At 38.5% G+C, this 26,610-nt stretch overlaps 2 protein-coding genes across 6 annotated transcripts in view; one reads left to right on the top strand and one right to left on the bottom strand.

Moving 5' to 3' along the window:
- Positions 1-8,305, bottom strand: part of prorp (protein only RNase P catalytic subunit) — a 28,481-nt gene extending 20,176 nt beyond the window's left edge. The window contains exons 1-8 of one of the 5 annotated variants that reach the window (XM_057859009.1): positions 8,117-8,247; positions 7,989-8,043; positions 7,654-7,918; positions 7,412-7,550; positions 4,679-4,913; positions 4,293-4,561; positions 1,118-1,165; positions 859-991 (exon numbers count right to left, since the gene is read on the bottom strand). In XM_057859009.1, coding sequence (XP_057714992.1) covers positions 859-991; positions 1,118-1,165; positions 4,293-4,561; positions 4,679-4,913; positions 7,412-7,550; positions 7,654-7,918; positions 7,989-8,043; positions 8,117-8,124 — 1,152 coding nt within the window. In that variant the 5' untranslated portion in view covers positions 8,125-8,247. Of the gene's footprint in view, positions 1-858; positions 992-1,117; positions 1,166-4,292; positions 4,562-4,678; positions 4,914-7,411; positions 7,551-7,653 lie in introns of all 5 variants that reach the window. The other 4 variants (XM_057859012.1, XM_057859011.1, XM_057859010.1 and 1 more) reach the window with 4 other exon arrangements.
- A 4-nt stretch (positions 8,306-8,309) lies between these two features.
- ppp2r3c (protein phosphatase 2, regulatory subunit B'', gamma) lies at positions 8,310-23,430 on the top strand. Its single transcript, XM_057859014.1, has 13 exons — positions 8,310-8,578; positions 8,657-8,781; positions 9,878-9,982; positions 10,884-10,996; positions 11,371-11,468; positions 13,983-14,053; positions 17,142-17,274; positions 18,554-18,609; positions 19,388-19,463; positions 20,129-20,265; positions 21,751-21,888; positions 22,752-22,811; positions 22,877-23,430. The coding sequence occupies exons 1-13, from the start codon at positions 8,512-8,514 to the stop codon at positions 23,069-23,071; spliced, it is 1,374 nt and encodes a 457-aa protein (XP_057714997.1). The 5' UTR covers positions 8,310-8,511; the 3' UTR covers positions 23,072-23,430.
- Positions 23,431-26,610: the final 3,180 nt, after the last annotated feature.

The raw sequence follows: 26,610 nt of genomic DNA, 5'->3' as shown, positions 1-26,610 counted from the left end.
CCAAAAATCCAGCTGTGGCCATTCACAGCTGTGTCTTGACACTCAGTGATACATGCGACATGGAGTTTTTGGATCGAAACAAAGTCATGGCGTCTGTAATTGTGCTCCCTCGTGCTCTCACCTCCAGATAGGGTTTTGCAGTTTAAAAAAACTGATTTAAAAAAAAAATGCTCTCCTGTCCAAAATTGTTCTTCCCCAAGAAAATTGGGACTTAAGCTTACAAACGATGTATCACATATGCATATCGGACAATTTTGAAATTTGGCCAAAGTGGGGGTCTCAGAGCTTTAACTTCAAGTCACCTGAGTGTTTTCCGCCTTATATATTTTTTAATCCTTTCTTTGTATAGTATGGTTTTAACTTGGACCTTGAGTCTGTTAATAAATCTATCTAACTACCCATAACCAAATTCACCCCCCCCTTTTTTTTTTTTAGCATGCTCAACTGGTAGGAGCCAAATTACTAGGCCAGGGGTGTCAAACCAGCAGTCAAAGAGCCACTGCATGATTTTTTGAGGTCCACAGAAACTAAAACACGTGCATCAACTTCAAGTTGTTTGCTACAAAAAAAATGTAAATTGAATTGAAAAATGAAAGGATATTTAGAAAATTGATGTAAAAATGAGACGATATTTAGGTAGTTTTTCCCCCTTCTTTAACAAAATAAATACTAAAAACATTGCTGTTTTTCCCCCATTCAACAAAATTAAGACAAAATAAATTTAAAAAACACTACTCAAGAGAATATGGGCTGTTTTTTGTATGTGTGTTTCATTGAATAAAAATGGGAGGAAAAAAAGAGAATTATTATCTAAAAATATTTTTTTTATTATATATTTTTTTTCTAGCTAAAACTGACCTCTGGTGTGGTCTTCTTGAAGACGTCCCGTCCCTGGATGATGTCAGTCATGACCCTGCTCCTCAGCTGTTGGTACTCCTCAGCGCTCAGTTGAATGGATTCCAACTCAGTTCCACAACTCTTACACAGTCCCCTGAACACACACCAATATTCATTAAGATGTTTTGGAGGTTTTTAAGAGCCTAAAATTGCACAAGAAAATACACACAAAAAAAAGGAAGCTATTTCAGTCAAAGAATAAAAAAAGCAGTATAATTACTTTGGTGAGGAGCTGGACCAAGTTCCTCTCCACTTCTGCCTTGGAATACTGAAAACAGGGAAGAGATCATGAGATTTTATTTTACTTTTTTAAAATGGACAGTGCAGTAGTGCATATTAATGAACATGTACATGTAAATGCGCCAGAATTAGCCAAAGGATACTTTTTATGAGTGTTGCACTGTACCACTACCATTTTTGGGCTACTGATACAGATTCCAGCCAATGCTGTTACTGTACCGATACATTTTTTGAAACGAAAAAAAAAAAAAAAAGAAAGAAAGAGATAAATTAGCATTTTATATATATATATACATACACAGTATTAATTAGTGCTGTCAAGCTGTCAAGCTAATGTAATTTTTAATCATAGTTAACCACATTTTTTCATGGTTAACTTGCACTTTAAAAAAAAAAAAAAAATTTTTTTTTTAAAGAATTCCTTCATTTTTTCCCCTGTTCCATTATTTTATCAAATTTTAATACTGGTGCTGTTAACTGATTTAAAGATTAATCGCATGTAGACCATCGTTAACTTGCGATAAATTCCCCTTTGTTTTACATTTTTGAAATAATTATAAATTTGAAGTTTTAAATACATCTAAAAGCACAGTAGAGCTTATCTTACTTAATTCAAATTTAATCCTCATTAGAATGAAGAGTTGGGCAACTATACACTTGTAATGATTAATTAAACATCCATTTTCCCCATTTCCCATCCATTTAAGACTTGTATTTTATTTATCTTTATTTTATATACTTTATATTTCTATATATATATGTGTACGTTAATAAAATATATCATTTGTTAGCATATGTTTAAAATTACTTCCGAAATAAAATTACAAAATAATAATATACTTCATCTGTTCATTTTAGGGGAGTTCGCCAGTCAATCTACCTCTGAGTGCCACATTTTTGGTTAAAACGCCAACGTTATGTTTTGCCTGAGAAAGTGGATTTCACCCTGATCCCCCATGTCCTTGCGCCCCAAAAAGGTGAGTTTCAGGCGGCTGTGAAAGGAGCGCAAAACCGCCTGGAGTCTCCGTACTGCAGGTTGTTGTGGTGCTCGAAAACGTTCACATTCTTTCATTCCACACGTTCATTCACAATTTATCTGTGCAGTGCGGCTCAATAAATGACAAGAAAGGAGACAATCCGCCTTAGAGTGCCACATTTTGGGTTAAAAAGTCTAAACACCAGTATTTCACTCTGGCCCAACTCTGCCGGTGTTCTGATGAATGGGTGTCCCTTGTCGAAGTAGTATTCCCACTGTTGATAGCAGCTTAATATTGAACAAATCTACTTTAAGTTTTAACACATCTATTTAGATATACAGGTATTATATATTATTAGATGAAAATATTTAGATACTCCCGCTATAATGTCAATATTCTATCTTGAACAATAAACATTATTAAAACACAGGCGACCCACATGTTTACTGCTTATCAGACAACATTAACGTCCTAACGCTATTATATCGCAATATCATCAATATTCTATTGTAGTCTTTCGTGCATATATGAATTTGCTTACAGAGTTTAATGGTCAAAAGGCACTATAAAATGGAGAAATGTGGTTGTCTTGCGCATGCTCAGTGGTGCTTTTAGTGCTGCAACGATTAATCGATTAACTTGAATATTCGATTAAAAAAAATATTCGAATTAAATGTTGTTGCTTCGAGTATTCGTTTAATTAAAGTGGCATTGTAATGGTTTATTTTGAAAGTGTTTACGTTTAGTTTTATTGATTAGGGTGGATACACTGCCCTCTGTCATGCATGGTCTACCTAGTCCGCCTCATTTCACATGACTGAATCCAACTGCTCCCTGTTAAGACCAACGTAAGCTAAATTTTTGTTTGGGCTAATGTTTTTTAATGCATAGGTAATTTAGTATATAGGTATATTTGGCTGTTTTTGTGGGAATATGAGTCTGAACTATTTGTTAAGAGCATTGTTTAAAAAAAAAAAAAAAAACAAACAAAAAAAAACGTTAGCACTACATAGCTAGCGGACTTTTGCTATGTAAGTTAGCCAATTGCTCTTTTGTTGTACATAGATCCTCATTTACTTATTTCTTATACTGTTTGAGGCTCAGCCCAGGTATTTTAATTTTTCATGTTCCTTATCCGATTACTCGAACTAACTAGTTCATCGCTTAATCGACTACTAAAATAATCGATAGCTGCAGCGCGAAGTGCTTTGAATATCAATTCAACCGGGAATTGAATAAACGGGAATAAAATAACAGCGTCAAAGGAGGTTTGCGTTAACAACATTATTAACACGTTAACTGACAGCATTACTGTATTTTTCGGACTATAAGTCCACACCTTGGTATAAGTCGCACCAGTCCAAAAATGCGCAATGAAGAAGAAAAAAAAACCTATGAGTCTTACAGGAATATAAGTCGCATTTTTGGGGAACATTTACTTGATAAAATCCAACACTTAGAACAGCTATGTCATCTTGGAAGGGAATTTAAAATAAAAATACAATGGAGAACAATATGCTGAATACAGTAAGTGTACAGTATGATGTTACATGACGCATGAACAACGAAATGCGAACGTGGCCGGTATGATAACGTAACATAGCTATTAAGAGTTATTCAGATAACTATAGCATAAAGAACATGCTAACAAGTTTACCAAACCATCATTCTCACTCCAAAACATCAAAATAACACGTGAAATGATATAATAATGTGTTAATAATTTCACACATAAGTCGCTCCAGAGTATAAGTCGCACCCCCAGCCAAATTATGAAAAAAACTGCGACTTATAGTCCCAAAAATACGGTAATATATATAAATTCTTTTAATACTAAATTGCTGCATGCTCACTTGACTTGACGTAATTGCTATTGTGGCTGGTTCAAACACTGCTTTACTTATTGTCTGCCACTAACAGCGTTTGACATCTAATCCATTTGAAGTGGGTGGTTTGACGCTGCCGCCCTCCCAGTTCAAATGGATTGGATGTCAACTTGTGAAAAACTAATTGGTGTGAGGGTGTATCTTGGCCAGAGGAAGAATCTCTACTAGTGATAAACAAGTTTTTAGTTTAGTATTTAAGAGCCACTTGATTGGACATTTACATCAATTGCACCCTATGAGTAATCATTCATTAACATTCTAAATCCTCATCATTGGTAACACCGTCCCATACCGTTCAAACCAAGTCTTGATGGTGCTAGCCAGACTCAGCTGTGGGTAAACTTGGTTGTTCCTCATATACAGCAAAATTCCCAGCAGCCTCTCTTGTTGCTCGTTCTCTGACGCGCTCGTTCCCTCAAACAAACAACTCCAAGTCTCTTGTTGTGGGCTCAGACCCTTCGCCAGTAATTCATCATAAAGCGCCCAGGAGGTGATCGGGTCACCATTTAGAATGGCTGCGGCAATTACATGGCCATAAATGCGAGGTGACGGGGTAATAACCTGTAAGAAATGACAAAAAAAAACAAACAGGTGACAATATGGTTGCTGTCATAAACTGACCTTCAAAAAGCAGAAAACTATTGCAATTTGCTATGAAACAAATTGAAGCTTGATCACCTTTTTGAGGTCATGTAAGAAACCGATAGCTTCGCGCCATCTTGATGTGCGGCTAAAAGATTTAATCAAAAGATTATAAGCTCCAGTATCCAAAGAGGGGAAACTCTCTCGCATGATACTATAGACATCAAATACTTCTTTGTCATGATTGCCATTCACACATATTGCCAGATACTGCAGTAGAAGTTGATAAGACACCGTTCCTGTTTCGGTGGCAACGAATGACAGCAAGGATCTGTGGCAAAGCAGAAAATAAAGGACATTTTGTAATTCATCATGAATTCAAGTTTGTCATGAAAAACTGAAAGCGTTTCTAATTCACAAAGCAACTCTGTATGTCTTCATACATCGATACGGTGATATATCGTGATACTTGTATCACAATCCAAAGATATCGATATGCTTCTAAAATATTCCATTAGACCAAAATCTTCTAATCTAATAGTGTCTATGTTATCTCAGTGTCAGCTATTGATGGCAATAGACTTCCAATTCATTTTGACTTGGAAAGGGTGAATGAAAGATCAACGGCACTCAAACGTGAGCATTCAAATTACGGTAATTTTCGGACTATAAGGCGCAGCTGACTATAAGCCGGCACCCACCAAATTTGACACGGAAACTGAATTTTTTCATAGATAAGCCGCACTGGACTATAAACCACAGCTGTCCTCACTGTATTATGGGATATTTACACCAAAAGATATTAACCGGTAACAATTTATTTGACAGCAGCTTCACAAGACTGTCATAAGACCAAATGAACCACAATGAAGCTTTGAACCAATCGCCTGCAAAGCTTCATTGCTTCAAGAAGCTTCATGGGGCCATCACTGCTCCCTTGGGGAAGACAGTCAACCTCTGCTGCCACCTGCTTTCAACACTGTTGTTTTCCAACATGCCTGCTAGCATGCATTGTGGTGCTACAGATGTAAATAACTAATCAAAATTCATGTTCTGTGCTAATTATTTCTTCAGTTACTGTTATAGTTGTTTCATTAATTGCTAGTTATGGTATTTGGTAACACTTTTTTTGACAGTAGCGCTGTAAGAGTGTCATAAGACGATCATAATCATGAAATGACACTGCCATGAGCATTAATGAATACTCACTACTGAATATCTCACTTTTGAATAGATGTAAAAGATACGAGTTGGATGTAAATGGAGTTAGTGACATAATTTGCCGAATGACACTTGATGACATCTGTCATAAGCATTCATTAATGCCCATGATAGTTTCCTAATTATGACAGTCTTATGGCAGTCTTATGACGTCGCTTTCAACCAAATCAACAAATAAGCCGCACTGGACTATAAACCGCAGGATTCAAAATGAGAGAAAAAAGTACCGGCTAATAGTCCAAAAATTATGGTGAAGGTCAACCGATACATCGACCGGCCGATATATAACAATCTGATATACGGATTTTTCAAGGTCGAAATATAGCTGATGTTATAGGATAACTGTTATGTTTACTGTTTGGGTAATGATCTTTCTCATAAAGGCCGGCATATGGACTTTTTTCTAAGATCACCTGATATGAGCCAATTATAGAATTCATAATTTAAATAACATATATTATGAAGTCTATGAGCCAATATACTCTAGCTGTTATAATAGGATAACTGCTATGATCACTACTGTATTTGGGTGATGATCTTTGTTAATTGAAATTTTGCTCCACCCAGTGGCCAGTGTTACAAAATGAAGTAGCAGAAGAAAAACCTAACTTTGAATATATACTGTCCTTTTATACAAACAAACTAAAAAAAATGGCTCTAATTATCATCTTGCAAAGTCACCATTACACATTGGCAATCGGCCTTTGAAAATCGACCTACCTCTAATTCAAAGCCATGTTTGGATTTGCACATTGTCCGCACCTTGATTTTCTGTTAAATTATTGTCACGTAGAATATCGTAGATTGATTTACTGACCTCATACATCAATAATTGTTGTACTGCCATTCTGTAAAATAATCGTTATCGTGATGTGCTCGACACACAGGAGGCGACGTCGCTCATGTTCTATACACTTTCTATAGTACGAGCACGAAGAAGCGAAAATCGACAACCCAGCAGACCAGCAATGTGATAAAAGAAAATAAGAAGGTGTTCTATTTCGGTCGCTGTCGCCTGGCACTGCAACCAATCAGCAACAGATTTATTGATCAACAAATCATCTGTAAGGACACTGGCCAACCGGGAAACTGACATCCACACGTCACACTTTGTCAACATAGTGGAGCGCATCATTTTAGCAGTGTGCGACCAGAACATACTTTATGATACCTCTCGGCATAATTTCCGGCACCTAACTAAAAAAGCAGCATTATGGGAAGCTTTTAGACGCTGGTATTCACCATTGACCATCTTAGTTTTTAAGACAGGGTGGATGCATAATTTTTTTTTTTCTTTTTTATAAAGCAAGGATAAATCAGTATATCCCTTAATTCCAACACAACCTTCTGCCTCCGCATGGTTGCAATCGAAAAGATCGAAATTTTAAAATTCCCAACAAAATTCAAAGCCAATCAGAGAAGGGCGATGACGCAGTGTCGCTCTCACTTGCCGCTGCAGTCACATCCCGCACAGTGTGTTGACTTTCAGCTCAACGGCGATGACTTTGGCATTCTGCCATTGCCTCCCGTGTGTCGAGCCCTTGAGCCGTGTATCGCAAATCGTATCATATCGGGAGGCGCCCAAAGGTTCCCACCCCTACTTCTTACTTGGCAATATCTAACTCTGCTCCAGACTTTAACAGCATAACCATCATGCCAACATTAAATCGGTCCGGACTTCCAACAGACTCCTTCAGATTTTTCCACTCCTCAACAGATAGCGGTCGATTGGGTGCTTGTAGATTTCCTGTAAAACACATTGACCCATTAAGGCTCAGACCTAAAACAAAATGTCAAACTGAACAGCATTGAGAGTCTTGACTGGTTGTTGAAAGTTGAATTTGTCCAACCTTTCATCCCAGCTGTCCTCCTCACAGGCTCCTCAGGATGATTTTCCTCAGGGGTTAAACCTGCCTTTCTCCTCATAATCTCTGCTGTCCTCTTTGCTGTCCCAGCAGCAAACACGGATTTGAGAATGGAAGGATTTTGCTTGTGACTAAGGTTCTGGCCACCTGTCCTCCCTCCAGTGGTGCCATTATTCCATCTACTCGGCACTTTGGTCTGTCTGCTGTTGTTTTTGCTCAGTTGGGGGCTGGAGCTCCAGTCTCTGTAGCACTGAATTGGTTTTGTGAAAGGCAATACAAAGAATGCTAAAGATCCATGAGTATTAAAAGGTGATGCAGACCTCAAGCACGGTCTCAGGTTTAATAATACGGCGGTCATGATAGTCAAATTCGTATCTGTGTAATGGTCATAATTGAATACCGACCTTTAAACTCTTTTACATTAATTCATACTTATAATGCCACATACCTTATCATAAACACGCAATAAACCAATGTGATAGGACACGAAAAATATTTCTGAAATATTAATAATTGCGTTTTACAAGTCAAATCTCTACTCGTATAAAAATTTTTTTAGAACTTTAGTTAGTGGATACCCAGTCGCATGTGAGACGTCATCAACATTCGACGCGATAGTGACACAAACCGGAAAAGGAAACCTTGCTTGCTTCAAAATTATTTCAAAACAAGAAATACTCCGTTCTGATACCCTCGCTAGTCCTTGACAATGTGTGTATTTTGAAAAAATTTAGAAAGTTTAACAGGAAACACCCTAGAAGGTAATTCTTTTCCTCACAAGTGTCTGTTTTCGACTTGTCAAAAACGATACGAATGTAGTTTTGCGATCGTTCGGAAGTAAACATGGCTGAAGAAAATCGGAATGAATGGTCCGACATTTTAAAAAGGAGATTAGCAAACTCCAATACAGGTAAGTGATTATAGTATTGCTAGTTTATGCTAGTTGACATTTCAAGTTTCCTTTTCCCTAAATGTTTTTGTTGTACAGATGAAAGAAGCGAAGAGGATAAAAAATCTGAAGAAATGGTGCTATTTAGCAAATATTATTCTGAATGGAAGGGCGGAAGTGAAAAAATGAAGTCCTACAAGAAAATTCCACGATTCTACTTCAGGGTATGAATTGCTCACATTCACATTTATTGATGTCTATTGAACTGTTAGCCCGAGACAGCAAACTCAATTTCTTTGCAAAATAACCTTTCTTACTGTTTGTTTTTAATATTTTTAAAATTCATATAGTTATTTAAGTGTTTGACTATTAAGCTCTCGAGTTATTAGTTCAACAAATGGTGTCGTTAATGATGATACGGAAGAAGGGTGTGTTTGGGCGTTGTTTAGGGTTTATTCTCTTTGTGAATTGGGCATGAGGGTTGTCAGGGCAATGAGAGTTGAGGATTTTGCCACCTCAGCGCCACATGAGTGCTGAGTGTCAACTTCTCAGTCGCGGGTTCCTCGTGATCAGATGTTCCTTGTGGAAAGACAAGATGTTCCGCCATTTGTTCTGGACTGTCTAGAAGAGCTGATTTCGGCATTTGGTGGTGCAGACGTGGGCTTGTAGATGACTTGCCTATCACGTGCTTATCAGTGTCAATCTTGCTCAGTTACCTGCATGACGTGTGCGTTGGGCTTCCGTGGTCAGAAGGCGTCCTGTATCTGTTATGCCCTTATCTGCCCGTTGTCTTGGCACTGCTATGATATAAATGCTATTTATTTTATATTGGGTGTGTTAGAGTAATACAAACAAACGGTAAATATGGGAAAAGATATATTTCCTAATTCATTATATTAAGTATGTTAGAGTAATTCAAACAGTAAATATGAAAAAGGATACTATTCCCTTCAGCAGTTACAGTGATATATCCCCACTTCTGTCCGGACAGAGTAGAGCAGCAGAGTGCAGTAAGGGGTGAAGGAGAGATTGAAGTTGATGTGCATGAGCAGAAGTGAATTGACCATCAACAAGGGATGTCCCAATTTTGATTTTAAAAACTGATGGCTGAAAAACAAAAAATTGTCACTTTTTTTTTTATATAGAAACATATATTTTGGTTTGATTATATATATTGTAAAGTGCAATTTCTGACCTTTTATGAAAGATAAGTGCCAAAATTTGTCTTTGCTCACTCACCAGTGCCCCCGTATTGTAATAGGTCTAGTGACGCTCGAGAACACAATAAAAAAAAATAACAAGAGTGATATTAATCGACAGCTACCAGCGGAGGATGAAATTTTGCTCCAGAAACTGAGAGAAGAATCTAGAGCGGTGTTCCTCCAGAGGAAGAGCAGAGAGCTGTTGGATCATGAGGAACTTCAGGTGGCAAACATTGACACTACTTTTAAAACCTTTTCAACATTCACTCCTACCTGCATGTAGTGCTTAAAAATGTATTATTAGACCACCTGTAATCTAGAGAAGAGAAATATATTGGAAAATAACCCTGAACTATATCCATGCTTGGGTGTTTTCAACAGAATTTAGGACAGTGGTCTCAAACCGGTCCTCAAAGGGCCGCAGGGGGTACTGGATTTCATTCCAACCAAACGAGACAAATACCTTTTCACCAATCTGGTTTCTTACAAGTGTAATCAGTTGATTGCAATCAGGTGCTGCTTATGTTAGTAGAAACCTCATTGGTTGAACTGTTTGTGCTGGATCTGTTGGAACAAAAACCAGGACCCACTGCGGCCCTTTGTGGAGTCGGTTTGAGACTGCTGATTTAGGAATATCAAACTGATGTTTCCTTGTTAAAGTCATGGGAGGTTGGAAACGGCAAGGCCTTCTCTTCAGAAATACCGCCTCCCTCAGATTCTAATACTTTGCTGAATGTATTAGCAATGGCATTTGTTACTGTAACCAATCAAATCATTTAATCTATCTTGCCCACAATTACATTTTTCTCAGATTATGATCACTAGAACGGTACATTTCTTTATATATTGATGGAAGGAATACAATAACATTTTAGCATTAGATACATAGTTGCTGAATACTTTTGGAGAGTGTAAACTTTCTGATATAGTCACCGTTACAGAAAAAATATTTAAAAAAAGAAAAAAAAGATTCATTGGTAGTTTACAATAGGTTAAATATATGGTAGCTGTGGCCTCAACCTCACATTAGGTGGTGGTCTAATCCATTTGTAAAGTAATGTATTGTATAGGTCGCTTCCATTTACCTGTTTTGTTCTGTGAGTCATCACCCTGTCTTTCTGTAGAATCTCTGGTTTCTGCTTGAGAAGCATCAGGTGCCACCAGTCAATAGTGAAGAGGCCATGATCAGCTATGAAGCCTACCTGCAGGTGGGCGAAATGGCTGGGCCCAAGTGCAAGTAAGTTGGAGGAAGCAGCTGTTTCAAAGTGGCTGACACATTAGTCAAGCAAAGACGAATGTTAATTCATTATTAATTTACCTAAACATCAATTCTCACACACATTACATTTTAGTTCATGAATTTGTGTGAAATAGAGAACTTTCCTGCCATTGAACAACAAATGTAGTATGCCTCTCTGCAGAGTGTGAAATACAACTTTACACATCCACTTCACTAGTGGCCAGTCAAAGCGATGAGCTCAAATATGAATATCCATTCATTCATTTTCTGAGCCGCTTATCCTCACGTGTGTCATGGGGGGGTTGGAGCCTATGCCAGCTAAAAATGGGCAAGGCAAATTTGAATATTAATATTCTTTTTTTTTTCATTAGCAAATTCTTCACAGCCAGAATTTATGCCAAGCTTCTCCACAGCGACCCCTACGGCAGGATCTCTATCATGCAGTTCTTCAATTATGTCATGCGGAAAGGTCAGGACTTGTGTTGATACTTTTGATACAAAAGTACTTGATACAATTATTTTTCAGACACCAATGTTGATGTTTATAAAAATCAAAGGTGGGTCTACAGTCACTTTTTTGCTATTCATATGTGTGTGTATATATATATATATATATTTATATATTTATATATTAGGGCTGTCAAAATTATCGCGTTAACGCGCGGTAATTAATTTTTTAAATTAATCACGTTAAAATATTTGACGCAGTTAACGCACATGTCCCGCTAAGACAGTATTCTGCCTTTTGGTAAGTTTTACAGCAAGACTTTTTGTGCTGTCTAACAGCAAACTCTTATGGTCGCTTTGCGACATTGTTTTATTGTTTTCTTGCCAGTTCAATATGGCTGCGAAATGTTATATTTTTTTGTATGAGACGCTTTTTGTTTATGTTTAGTGAACCTGTATAGCGTGCTAAGCTAACGTTGTTGCTAATGCAATGCTTGTGTACTTTTTTTATGTAGTTTTACGACGGTCTAAAGAGGACAATGGTTTGAGGCCATTTTATTAATAAATCAAATGAAAAAGGAAGAAGTCTGATTATTAAGGCGTCGTTCACTAGCTGTCTAGCTTTGGAAAAAGTAGACGCTTCTGAGTGAGGACAGCATTGACAGATTTAAATGACAGTAGAGTGAAATGCCCACTACAGTCCTTATGTACCGTATGTTGAATGTATATATCCATCTTGTGTCTTATCTTTCCATTCCAACAATTTATTTTACAGAATATATATATATATAATTTACAGAAAAATATGGCATATTTTATAGATGGTTTGAATTGCGATTAATTACGATTAATTAATTTTTAAGCTGTAATTAACTCGATTAAAAATTTTAATCGTTTGACAGCCCTAATACATATATATATATATATATATATATATATATATATATATATATGGTGGAAAACACTCAGGTGACTTGAAGGTCAGCTCTGAGACCCCCAATTTGGCCAAATTTCAAAATTGTCATATATGCGTGTGTGATACATCATTGGAAAACTTAAAATATCTATTTTCTTGTGGAAGAAAAATGTTGAGCGGGAGGTCATTTAAAAATGAATTAAACCCCTGAACCCTAACTCGAGGTGAGAGCACAAGAGAGCACAATTAAAGACACCATGATTTTAACTTATATTATCAAGTACTTACCTTGTTTCGATCCAAAACTCCGCGTAGCATGTCTCACCGAGTGTCAAGACACAGCTGTGAATGGCCACAGCCTGACTTTTTGGGGATTTTATGGGTGAAACACAGTAATATAACAAGGGTTGTGATGCAGAAATCGCAGACATCAAGGATTGGTTGAGACAAGGCTGAAAAAGCAGTTTCTGCTCTTGCACCCCTCTTTAAAATAAACTGCTGTATTTTAAGCCAAAAGAACTGTTGTGTCTGACAGAGCAATATGTCTATATTACTGCCATAGCAGATTCATGGCTTATTAAGACCCCGAACTATTTTTAATTTGTCCGTTTTACCCTGGAAACCCCCGTTTACAGACGTTGCGCAACCGCTTTTGTTTCAACCCAGCCATAAAAAGAATTATATTTATTATTCAAAATGTCTGTCATATTTAGCTTAGAATCATTAATTAATGTCTCATATTTCGTTTAAAAAAACTACTTTATAAATTATTCCCTCGCATATTTTAAACTTTTAAACAAATTACGTCACAATGAAAAAAACTGGTGCCTGTTAAAAGGTCACGGATATCTAACTCATAACTATCGCTTAGTGGTATTTTTTTTTTGTTACTGTAGCATTTTCTCCGATATGTTTGATGATAAATAATCCAAACAAAGAAAAATTGAAGGAAAACATTTAAAAGGGTAAAATATATGAAAAAGAAAATCTCAACCACTCCTTGATGACTGTGATTTCTGCATCGCGACCCTTGTTATGTTACCATGTTTCACCCATAAAATCCCCTAAAAATCCGTCTATGGCCATTCACAGCTGTGTCTTGACACTCGGTGATACATGCTACATGAAGTTTTGGGATCGAAAAGAGTTAGGTATGTGATAATATCTCGTTAAAATCATGGCGTCTTTAATTATGCTCTCGCGTGCTGTCATCTCTCATTAGGATTTTGCAGTTTAAAAAAAATGCATTTTTTAAAAATGCCCTCCTGTTCAAATGTTTTCTTCCCCCAGAAAATGGAGATTTTAAGCTTTCCAATGATGTATCACACATGCATATAGGACTATTTTGGAATTTGGCCAAATTGGGGGTCTCAAGAGCGGAACTTCAAGTCACCTGAGTGTTTTCCGCCATTTATATGTATATATATATATATATATATATATCTCCAGTTTACTGACACATGACTCGTGCAGATAAATATTAACATTTTGCGATGATCAAGATTTAGGCCAGATGTCTTTTTTTAGCCCAGTAGTAGTAGATTTTACACTGTTTTTAAAATCTCAGCTCGAATAACAACAAATGACTGAATATAAACATTCTCCGTTCTCTGCGTCCAGTGTGGTTGCATCAGACTCGGATTGGACTGAGTCTTTATGATGTGGCGGGACAGGGCTTCCTCAGAGAGTCCGTAAGTATTTCCATTTCCTCTCCTTGGAAGTAGCATCGTTGCTGAATTTGTACTATAGGTAGTTCATTATATGGGCCATCATAAGCCACAATATAATACATTTATATGTAATAAGGCATTTAGTTAATGCATTGGCTGCCATTGACGACCCTAGATTGAATGATCGCTGCTAGCCCCCCATTTACATTGGATTGGACGTCTAGCTGTGTCAATGGCAGTGAAACATGATCACTCAATGCCAGCAATGCCAGTTCCATTTAGCGGTGTGCGATATGAAAACAATCTCCTTTCACGATATCGATATGCTGTTATATAATACTCATACGCGGTGATTGAGGGGAGGCAGGCGGGCAGTGCCTCCCCAGTGGCCAAAAAATGTACTGTATTTTTCGGACTTCAAGTTGCTCCTGAGTATAAGTCGCACCAGCTATAAAATGCCCAACGAAGAGAAAAAAAAACATATAAGTCGCACCGGTATATAAGTCGCATTTTTGGGGGAAATTTACTTGATGAAATCCAACACATAGAACAGACATGACATCTTGAAAGGCAATTTAATATAAAAATCAGGGCTGTCAAACGATTAAAATTTTTATCGAGTTAATTACAGCTTAAAAATTAATTCATCGTCATTAATCACACTTAATCTCAATTCAAACCATCTATAAAATATGCCATATTTTTCTGTAAATTATATATATATTCTGTAAAATAAATTGTTGGAATGGAAAGATAAGACACAAGATGGATATATACATTCAACATACGGTACATAAAGACTGTAGTGGGCATTTCACTCTACTGTCATTTAAATCTGTCTATGCTGTCCTCACTCCGAAGCGTCTACTTTTTCCAAAGCTAGACAGCTAGTGAACGACGCCTTAATAATCAGACTTCTTCCTTTTTCATCTGATTTATTAATAAAATGGCCTCAAACCATTGTCCTCTTTAGAGTGTCGTAAAACTACAAAAAAAAAAGTACACAAGCATTGCATTAGCAACAACGTTAGCTTAGCACGCTATACAGGTTCACTAAACATAAACAAAAAGCGCCTCATACAAAAAATATAACATTTCGCTTACTAACATGATTTGTACATTCTTTACAACAACCATACTTACGGACAAATCTTGTCCAAGGATCATATAAGCACAACATTACAACGTAGGCGTCAGCCCGAGACGTCCTGCAGCCATATTGAACTGGCAAGAAACAATAAACCATGTCGCAAAGCGACCACAAGAGTTCGCTGTTAGACAGCACAAAAAGTCTTGCTGTAAAACTTACCAAAAGGCAGAATACTGTCTGAGCGGGACATGTGCGTTAATTGCGTCAAATATTTTAATGTGATTAATTTTAAAAAATTAATTAACGCCCGTTAACGCGATAATTTTGACAGCCCTAATAAAAATACAAAAGAGAACAACATGCTGAATAAGTGTACAGTGCATGAACAACGAAATGCGAATATACTGTCCTCACCAGGACACTACGGCTCGGTCCTGGCTATTCAGCGGGATAAACTCCCAAATGACGATGCTGGACGTCCGTATAATTTGCTGAATCAATTTCGTCCTCAATACCAAACAGGTTCGCATTGACGTAAATAAATGATAATTAGGTGCTTTTACAACGACACAAACAGTTAGCATGCGTTCGCTAGCATTAGCACATCGTTCAAACAATCACACAACTGGCTCTTAAGTGTCCGATCGCGGGTGGAAAACACACAACAACAAAAGAAAAGATGATACACACAGGCGTTGCCTCTGTATAGATATTTTACAAGCATAAACAATGTACGTAGGTTCGCAGCCGTGTTTCTCTCTCGCTAACTCGCCCACTCACTCAGAGCTACGTAGCTGTCGGTCTTCTTTTGGCGTGTAAGCGCTCTTCTTCACGTAAACAAGTGCGAGTGTGCTGCCACGTGGGCATGAAAGCGCCACAAACTAAAAGCGTGCATTTCAATATAAAAAAGTCAATAATACAATTGAACACACATTGCCAAAGGCAGAATGCGAACATGGCCATAGCTATTAAGAGTTATTCAGATAACTATAGCATAAAGAACATTCTTGGTTTACCAAACCATCAGTGTCACTCAAAAACACCAAAATAACATGTGAAATGATATCATAATTTGTTAATAATTTCACACATAAGTCGCTCCTGAGTATAAGTCGCACCCCCAGCCAAACTATGATTAAAAACTGCGACTTATAGTCCGAAAAATACGGTAATGTCAATGCATGTAATTGACTTTCCTATATATGAATTTAAAATAAAGACCTAGCCGGTTAAATGTTGTCTATAAAAGACGTAAAGCAGTAAAACAACAAAATGAATGAAATGAACAAGAATACAACAAAGCATTTTAATTATTATTTTAATTTAATTAAAATTATTTTTCGAACAGATCATGTGAGTAGCACCTTAGAGACGGCCCTTTGTTTTGCTTCGCCAAAACTACACCTGAGGAGGCAAGATGGATATTTGGAATTTCTTTAAACCTAAGCTTTCAAAAGTTTCAACTATAACTGAGCTTGAATAGAGAATTGAACATGAACAGTGTCAAGATGTGTATATACTGTAGACAGGTATAATCTTGTCAGTTAATTTTATTGCTGACACTGCGTTTCAGGGTCATCAATATGTTTTGCACCCCTAGTACAAAAGTCAAATACACTTGGTGAAAAATTATACAATCATGACAGCTTCTCCCCCATTCACTTTCTTTTTTAAATTTACGTTAAACTGAACTGCCACAAATAATAAATGAGGTAATACTCAAATACTGATTTTGGAACGGATTGTGTGGTCTGTGTGGATTATATGTGTTGCTATTTTCAATTTTCTTGTATGCATTACTCACGTATGGTTGGCCGAGGGATCCAATTAACCTACTAAGTGGAGATTGGAACATCTTGAGGCCTATTTCGTGAGGCTAAGACATACGGAATCCCATCAAATTAGTCGCCATTATTGAGATGATGATACCCTATTGAGACTAAGCGATGAGAATGGGTGCATAATGATGAAACTTTTATCATACTGAAGCTGATTTTTATTCTTGATCATTTTTCTTAGGATCTGGAAAACTATATATTGGAGTTGATACCAACACTACCTCAGCTGGATGGACTAGAGAAGTCTTTTTACTCTTTTTATGTCTGCACTGCTGTCCGCAAGTTTTTCTTTTTCCTGGACCCACTTCGTACAGGTACGACACATGTAAATGTAAAAAAAAAAAAAAAAAAGTATGTCACTAGAAGCGGAATTAGCATCGTTTGTTTCAGAATTTTAGTCCCTAAACTTGATCAACCGCATTCAGAAATTGAATTTAAATCATATAATTGGAATTTGCATTCTTTTGACTGATTGCAATGGAAAACTGAATCTAGATGTTGTAATTTCTAGACTATAAAGCGCACTGGATTATAAAACACACCAGACAAATTTTACAAAAATTTTTTAATTAATCCAATACAGTGTATATGCGGTACCTGACTATAAACTGTGGGTGTCCATATCTTAACATTGGATATTTACATAGATGTTACACAGAAATATTTGATTGATCAAAAATATATTTATTTATTAACCAGATCAACAACATCGACATCACCAACTCGTTGTCTGAATGCTTCAAAACAAAGTAACTTTAAAAAAAAAAAAAAAAAAAAAAAAAAGGTCACTACATTTGCAAAGATATATAATCCACTTTAACTTGCCTTCTAAACTTGAAGTGGATGAAATCCTCTTAAAAACGGTTAACAGCTAGCAGCTATAGCAACTTTGTTGTAGCTTACTGTGGCAACAAGGTCCTCTGAGTGCTAGTTGAAAATAGCTAATCAACGCTAGCATCGCGTTCTCTTGTCGCAGCAAATAGTCGATGCCCATCTATTTAAAATTGTTCTTTTGTAGCAGCGTATAGTATCAGATGAAGCCATATTCATCTATAAAATCCGGAGTTTTTGAGTAAGTCTGACGAGCTTCTGGCAAGTTTTATCAGTGCTAGTGTAGCGGCTAAGAGCTATGTTTTGCATAATTTGGAAAGCTAGTCTTTAAAATATGTCTAGTTATCAATTTTTTGTTATTTTTAACAAGAAATCACGAAGCTCGTTTGTAAAACAAACACAAAAAAAAATCCATATAAAAGCCGCAGGTTAGAATTGCCGAGAAAAAAAGTAGCGGCTCATAGTCCGGAAAATATGGGTAATATCATTTAAAATTTAATTTTTCAGTTTTTGCACTGACGTTCTCCAAACTGAATTCAAGATTATGGAATTTGATTCTTTCTGTCAACCTTTATTTGATCACTGAAAAGGCAAATCTATATAATGTTCTTCCATATTCAGTTATTAGAATTTAAAAATTGTTCTCAATATCCAACTTGAATTTACAGTGACTAGTAGCTAAGAAACGGGGGGAAAAGAGTAACAGCTGGTTTTAACAACATTGTCCTCTCCTTTTTTAAACTCGTTATCTTTCTTTTTCAGGAAAGATTAAAATCCAGGACATTTTGGCATGCAGTTTTCTGGATGATTTGTTAGAGGTACATTGTCTTTCTTTTTCCATCTTTTTGATCCAATTTTGTTGAGCATCTAAACCCACAGATGTCAAACTAAATTTGGCCCGTCACATCATTTTGTGTGGCCTGTAAAATATAATCTATCGAAACTTTCTGTAGTCCTTGATGAAAGAAAAGGGACTCCAGATATTGGGGAATAATTAGTGTTTAATTGTTTTACCTCCCAAATCAAGTAAATGAAACTAAAAGATGAAACGTTCAGAAAAAAAAAAGAGAGAGAGAGAGAGATTATACGTTTTGTTACGTTTGTTACGTTTTTTTTTTTTTTTTTAATCAAATTGCATAAATTTAAAATAAATGACAGCTTATCACGGTCCCCATTTTTTGTTTCTTATTAAAAGAGAAAAATTTAAAAGTTTTTCCTCTTTAAATTTTCATTTTTACTTTTTATTTTATAAAACTGTTTTCGCTCCCTTTTTAAAGGGGTAACAAGTAAAATTCAGGAGAAAAAAATACTATAAGTATAAGTATAAGTAAGTTACGTTATTCAGTTAAACGGAACATACCGTAAACACATCCTACGTACTTTACATGCAGGTTATTTGATAAATGCACAAGTCCTTTACTTTATGACCCTCCTGCACTTGAAATGCGATTTGTATTGCTTCATTTGTGTGGTATAGTATTTGTTTAAGTAGACTGTCTTTTGTTCTATGAACAGTGGACATCCAGGGAATTGCAAATATTTTTTTCTTAGAACAGTATGTTTTCCAATTATTTCTGGTTTCCCCTGTCTTTCCAGTTAAGAGATGAGGAGCTGTCAAAAGAGAGTCAGGAGTCCAATTGGTTCTCAGCACCTTCAGCGCTTAGAGTCTATGGTAAAATTCAACATCTGCGTGTTTATTATGGCTACAATTGATGATATTTAGTAGGACGGAGTATTAGGGCCACACAAATAGGGCTATGAGAATAGTAATTAAAAATAGTAATGCATTTAATTTGAAGCGCCTTACCGAACACTTGAGGACACTGTACAATAGACAAATAAAATCACAAATGCAGATAAAAACAGGATAAAACTGTTGAAACCACATAGTCATAACATTACAGGTAAAAAGTCGTAATGTTACCAGTACATAATTTTACATATTACGAGAAAAGGGTCATATATATATATTATATATATATTTATGAATGAATATTGAATGAATATTTTTCATTTTAACGGAGGCAGCAAAGTGCTACATAAAGCACGCAGTAATAGCTAAATTAGCTGCACTGCTTCCAGACATACACATAAAGATATGTAAAACAGCGGCTTTAATTTCATAATATTACGACTTTAATCTTCCAATATTACGTAACATTACGACTTATTATTTTCTGCCTTTCTTCATGTGGCCCTGATCCGCTGTCGTAATTTTGACATGAAACCAATCTTCGTGAGAATTATTCATGCCCAGTAGTGTTTCAATTTTGTATTGACATTTCTAAGCGCTGGTTTAGTTGTTGTTTTTTTTTTTTTTTTGTATTTGTGTGGCAGGCCAGTATCTCAACCTGGATAAGGACCACAATGGTATGTTGAGCAAGGAGGAGCTGTCACGCTATGGCACAGCCACCCTCACCTCAGTCTTTCTTGAACGAGTGTTTCAGGAGTGCCTCACTTATGACGGAGAAATGGTGAATGTTATATTTTACTTTTTTTTCGCCATTTACACAGTTTTCAGATAACTTCCCCTAGGATTTTTTGAAGCTGTGGTGGTGGGCTGCATCGGAGTCAGACAGCCTCACCATGTCGTGACACGGCAAAATTGCGTCCTATGACAAATGAGAATTTTTTTCACATTTTTTTCCCCAAGAAGAACAATAACAAAGATCTATTTGAAATATTTAACTAGCCAGGCTAATGTCGTAGCTCTCAGCTACGGTACATGTACGTAAAATGCATAGCTGATTACAATTACATTACATTTTGCCGAAAAGTCCGATCCAAAATACTGTATTGCCCCGGATGGGGGGAAGAAAGAGAGGAGTCGGTATTGGCCACTTTATTGTGCCAACAATAAAAAAAGAAAAACAATGACAAAATAACAGCGGGCTGCTGCGACATGCGACCGCTATCTCGCCCGTTCTCCCTTTCTTCCTACTCGCTTCCCCTTACGTCACAGCTCCCCAGTTCAATTGTCTCTTAAGAGGGGGCACGCATAGCTACGGACATTACAAAACACAATGAATAGGTTGCCGCTGGACCCTTCACACGAGGCTACCGCTAGTTTGAAACGGCCTTAAAAAAACTCATTTGCAAGGCGTGGCGGCTTTTATTTTTGTGTGGCGGTGTGCCAAATTCGTTCATGTGTCGGGTAAACCCTGTAATTATATTATTATCACTTTTGGGACATTTTGCAGTAAAACTAAATGGAGTCTTATGTCAATTTACAAGGGTTGCACACAGCTTAGCACAACTGTAATGTGTATCGTCCATTTGACATCACTATTTTTAGAGACGCTCGGGATTTGTTATGTAAGAAGACCATTTGCATTTGGTGCAAAAATTAAATGATTAAGAAATAATGATTTATAAACTCATTAGGTATAACTACTGTGTTACCAGAAAGAAAGTAACTAGGAAAACTAGAAAAGTAATGAAATTCAAAAATCTGTGCAAAAGCCCCGCAAAATGCTTCTTGGGAATTGCCATTGGATTGGCATGTCCTACAATTGCCTGCGTGTATTTGTAATGCTTCGGTCGCCCCCTAGTGGCTCTTTGTGGTAACGACTATAAAAGTGATTTACGGTAATTGTCGACATTTTGGCTCATTTCAATTTATATTATTTATATGGAACATTTATTTTCTATAACTTCAGTTGACGTTCTCTTAATTTCTTAAACTTTGAAGTTGTCACAATTATCGTTAATAAAGCATCCAGTGGGCTATCACAATACAATTAGCAATTACACGTTAAGTGCACGATCGCATATATCAGTATTGGTATCTGATTTTTGGAGCATCAGACAATATCAGGATATTGATTATTGGTTAAAAAGTAAGTATCGGACAAGCCGTTTTGCAGGCATATTTCTTCATTCAATTGAATAAAGGCGAATTCTATGGACTGTGATTGTATTCATAATTCTTAAGACGTTGTTGTTTTGTTATTTTCCAGGATTATAAGACTTATTTGGACTTTGTCTTGGCATTGGAAAACAAGAAGGAGCCAGCAGCATTGCAGTACATTTTTAAACTTTTAGACATGGACAATCAAGGGTACCTCAATGTCTTCTCCCTCAACTATTTCTTCAGGGTAAACATCAAATTCTGACAAATAACTTTATTGATTAGAAAATGCTGTTTTTGAACAAATTGCGTGGGGATGCTTTGCTCTCCATTGGGACTGTTTAATTTGGGGGGATTTTCAGGTCACTTTCTTGTAAACTCATTGACTGCCATTGATGGTGCTATAAGTCCCATCCTCGTTCATTTGCCCTTCCCAGTCCAAATGGATTGAACATATAGTGGCATCAATGGCACTGAAGCACAAGCATCCACAGCCATTCCTCTTAGTTCAAATGAATTGGATGTTTAGCCTTGTCAATGGCGGGAAATGAGTTAATTTCGGGTAACTTCCTTGTTAATTTTAGGGGACTTACATGTTACCTTCTGTTGATTTTTTTTTTGGTCATTTCCTGTACATTTTGGATCGTTTCCTTTTTATATTGATGTACTTTTTGTAGATTTACGCACTTTTACAAGTCACTGGTGTTGATATCGGATCATTTCTTTTCCAGTTGGAAATGAATGGTGATTTTTTTGTCAAATTTTGATGGAACTGTATGTTTTTGGCTAAAACTATACAACTTTTGTGTACCTTGTTTGCTGACCTTTTTGGAGTGGAAATTGTTTGAATTGAATACAAAATGTAGGATGAGATATTTTGAAAGTTTTTGCCACTACAAATGAATGGGGCTATTTTTTTTTTTTTTTTTGCAACCATGAATATAAGGATTACATTTCGAATTGGAACGGAGAGAATCTCTCTAAGTAAATGTGCTAAATATGGGGAGATTTGTTTTGCAAAACATCCCCACAATGAGCATACCACAATGAGCATACCACTTTGACCGCGTTATGTCAAATCGTTTATGTTTTTGTTTCTTTTGTTGCTAGGCTATCCAAGAACAGATGAAAGTACACTGTCAAGTGCCCGTCTCCTTCCAGGATGTTAAGGTAAACCTCTCACACAAGTACATTTTGCTTATGCTGATAAATTTCTTAAATTATTGTTTGTCCAGGATGAAATCTTTGACATGGTGAAACCTAAAGACCCCTGTAAGATCACACTCCAGGACTTGGTGAACAGTTGCCAGGGTGACATAGTCACCAGCATCCTGATTGACCTCAATGGCTTCTGGACATACGAGAACAGAGAGTTGCCTGTTGCCAACGATGGCGACGGCATCAACGCAGCCAGTCATGATGACTACTGAACAAGATGATCAGTATGTTGGATGTTTGCACTCCTCAATACGTCAAATGCCTCTGATACCCTTTTGGTGTGCATCTCTATATGCTACATTTTTGCTGTATAAACATAGACGCACTTTCTGAACGTTTTCAAATAAATATCCGTCCACAAAAAAATCTTGATTTGCATTTTTGTTGGCCATAACACTCCAAAGGAAGAAGTTGAGTTGCTGCATTTGCATTGTGGATGGAATCATGTTGAAGGAATCTCATCACAATCTCTAACCAGCGGCAGTTGTTCGTGGGGAAAAAACATGAATTTCATGACAACAGGATTGAATATGGCGTGGCTCAGTGGTAGAGTAGTTGTTTCCCAACCTGGATGTTGTGGGTTCGATGCTCCACCCTGATGAGCTTGCCTAAGTATCATTGAGCAAGATACTGCACTAGTAGGTAGATGAGGATATACTATCAAAGCGCTTTGAGTGCCTTAAAGGTGTAAATGCACTATACAGTGGGGCAAATAAGTATTCAGTCAACTACTAATTGTGCAAGTTCTCCCACTTGAAAATTTTATTGAGGCCTTAATTGTCCATCCATCCATCCATCCATCCATCCATCCATTATCTTCCGCTTGTTCCGGGGTCGGGTCGCGGGGGCAGCAGCTTTAACAGGGAAGCCCAGACTTCCCTCTCCCCAGCCACTTCAACCAGCTTCTCCGGCGGGATCCCAAGGCGTTCCCAGGCCAGCCGAGAGACATAGTCTCTCCAGTGTGTCCTGGGTCGTCCCCGGGGCCTCCCGCCGGTGGGACATGCCCGGAACACCTCTCCAGGGAGGCATCCGAACCAGATGCCCGAGCCACCTCAGCTGGCTCCTCTCTACGCGGAGGAGTAGTGGTTCGACGCAGAGTCCCTCCCGGATGACCGAGCTTCTCACCCTATCTCTAAGGGAGAGCCCGGACACCCTGCGGAGGAAACTCATTTCGGCCGCTTGTATCCGGGATCTTGTTCTTTCGGTCACGACCCAAAGCTCGTGACCATAGGTGAGGGTAGGAACGTAGATCGACTGGTAAATCGAGAGCTTTGCCTTTCGGCTCAGCTCCTTCTTCACCACTACGGACCGGTGCAGAGTCTGCATTACTGCAGACGCCGCACCGATTCGCCTGTCGATCTCCCGCTCCCTCCTACCGTCACTCGTGAACAAGACCCCAAGATACTTGAACTCCTCCACTTGGGGCAGGATCTCATCCCCGACCCGGAGAGGGCACTCCACCCTTTTCCTACTGAGGACCATGGTCTCGGATTTGGAGGTGCTGATCTTCATCCCAACCGCTTCACACTCAGCTGCGAACCGCTCCAGTGAGAGTTGGAGGTCACGGCTTGATGAAGCCAACAGCACTAAATCATCTGCAAAAAGCAGAGATTCAATGCTGAGGTCACCAAACCGGACCCCCTCAACGCTTCGGCTGCGCCTAGAAATTCTGTCCATAAAAATTATGAACAAAATCGGTGACAAAGGGCAGCCTTGGCGAAGTCCAACCCTCACTGGGAACGAATTCGACTTACTGCCGGCAATGCGGACCAGACTCTGACACCGGTCGTACAGGGACCGAACAGCCCTTACCAAGGGGCTCGGTACCCCGTACTCCCGGAGCACCCTCCACAGGATTCCCCTAGGCACACGGTCGAACGCCTTCTCCAAATCCACAAAACACATGTAGACTGGTTGGGCGAACTCCCATGCACCCTCGAGGACCCTGCTGAGGGTGTAGAGCTGGTCCACTGTTCCACGGCCGGGACGAAAACCACACTGCTCCTGAATCCGAGATTCGTCTTCCCGACGGACCCTCCTCTCCAGCACCCCTGAATAGACTTTACCGGGGAGGCTGAGGAGTGTGATTCCTCTATAATTGGAACACACCCTCCGGTCCCCCTTTTTAAAAAGGGGGACCACCACCCCGGTCTGCCAATCCAGAGGCACTGTCCCCGATGTCCACGCGATGTTGTAGAGGCGTGTCAGCCATGACAGCCCTACAACATCCAGAGCCTTTAGGAACTCCGGGCGGATCTCATCCACCCCCGGGGGCCTTGCCACCGAGGAGCTTACCAACCGCCTCAGTGACTTCAACCCCAGAGATCGAAAAGCCCACCTCAGAGTCCCCAGACTCTGCTTCCTCAAAGGAAGGCGTGTCGGTGGAATTGAGGAGGGCTTCGAAGTATTCTCTCCACCGACTCACGACGTCCCGAGTCGAGGTCAGCAGTACACCATCTTCACTATACACAGTGTTAATAGTGCACTGCTTTCCTCTCCTCAGACGCCGGATGGTGGACCAGAATTTCCTCGAAGCCGTCCGGAAGTCATTTTCCATGGCCTTAATTGTCAACATGGGTAAACCTCAACCATGAGAGAATGTGGAAAAAAAACCAGAAAATCACATTGTTTGATTTTTAAAGAATTTATTTGCAAATCATGGTGGAAAATTAGTATTTGGTCAATACCAAAAGTTCATCTCAATACGTTGTTTTGTACCCTTTGTTGGCAATAACGGAGGCCAAACGTTTTCTGTAACTCTTCACTAGCTTTTCACACATTTTGGCCCATTCCTCCATGCAGATCTCCTCTAGAGCAGTGATGTTTTGGGGCTGTTGTTGGGCAACACAGACTTTCAACTCCCTCCACAGATTTTCGATGGGGTTGAGATCTGGAGACTGGCTAGGCCACTCCAGGACCTTGAAATGCTTCTTACAAAGCCACTCCTTTGTTGCCCTGGCTGTGTGTTTGGGATCATTGTCATGCTGAAAGACCCAGCCACGTCTCTTCTTCAATGCCCTTGCTGATGGAAGATTTTCACTCAAAATCTCTCGATACGTGGCCCCATTCATTCTTTCCTTTACACGGATCAGTCGTCCTGGTCCCTTTGCAGAAAAACAGCCCCAAAGCATGATGTTTCCACCCTCATGCTTCACAGTGGTTATGGTGTTCTTCGGACGCAATTCATTATTCTTTCTCCTCCAAACACGAGAACCTGTGTTTCTACCAAAAAGTTCTATTTTGGTTTCATCTGACCATAACACATTTTCCCAGTCCTCTTCTTGATCATCCAAATGCTCTCTAGCGAACCGCAAACGGGCCTGTACGTGTACTGGCTTCAGCAGGGGGACATGTCTGGCAGTGCAGGTTTTGAGTCCCTGGCGGCGCATTGTGTTACTGATAGTAGCCTTTGTTACTGTGGTCCCAGCTCTCATTCACGAGGTCCCCCCGTGTGGTTCTGGGATTTTTGCTCACAATTCTTGTTATCATTTTTACACCACTGGGTGAGATCTTGCATGGAGCCCCAGATCAAGGGAGATTATCAGTGGTCTTGTATGTCTTCCATTTTCTAATAATTGCTCCCACAGTTGATTTTACACCAAGCTTTTTACCTATTGCAGCTTCAGTCTTCCCAGCCTGGTGCAGGTCTACAATTTTGTCTCTGGTGTCCTTCGACAGCTCTTTGGCCTTGGCCATAGTGGAGTTTGGAGTGCGACTGTTTTATACCGATAATGAGTTAATACAGGTGCCA

This window comes from Corythoichthys intestinalis, chromosome 15 (assembly GCF_030265065.1).
Source record: "Corythoichthys intestinalis isolate RoL2023-P3 chromosome 15, ASM3026506v1, whole genome shotgun sequence".
In the NCBI taxonomy this organism is placed as follows: Eukaryota; Metazoa; Chordata; class Actinopteri; order Syngnathiformes; family Syngnathidae; genus Corythoichthys; species Corythoichthys intestinalis.
Note: the sequence above shows the minus strand (reverse complement) of the source record. Positions and strands in the feature narration are given on the sequence as shown.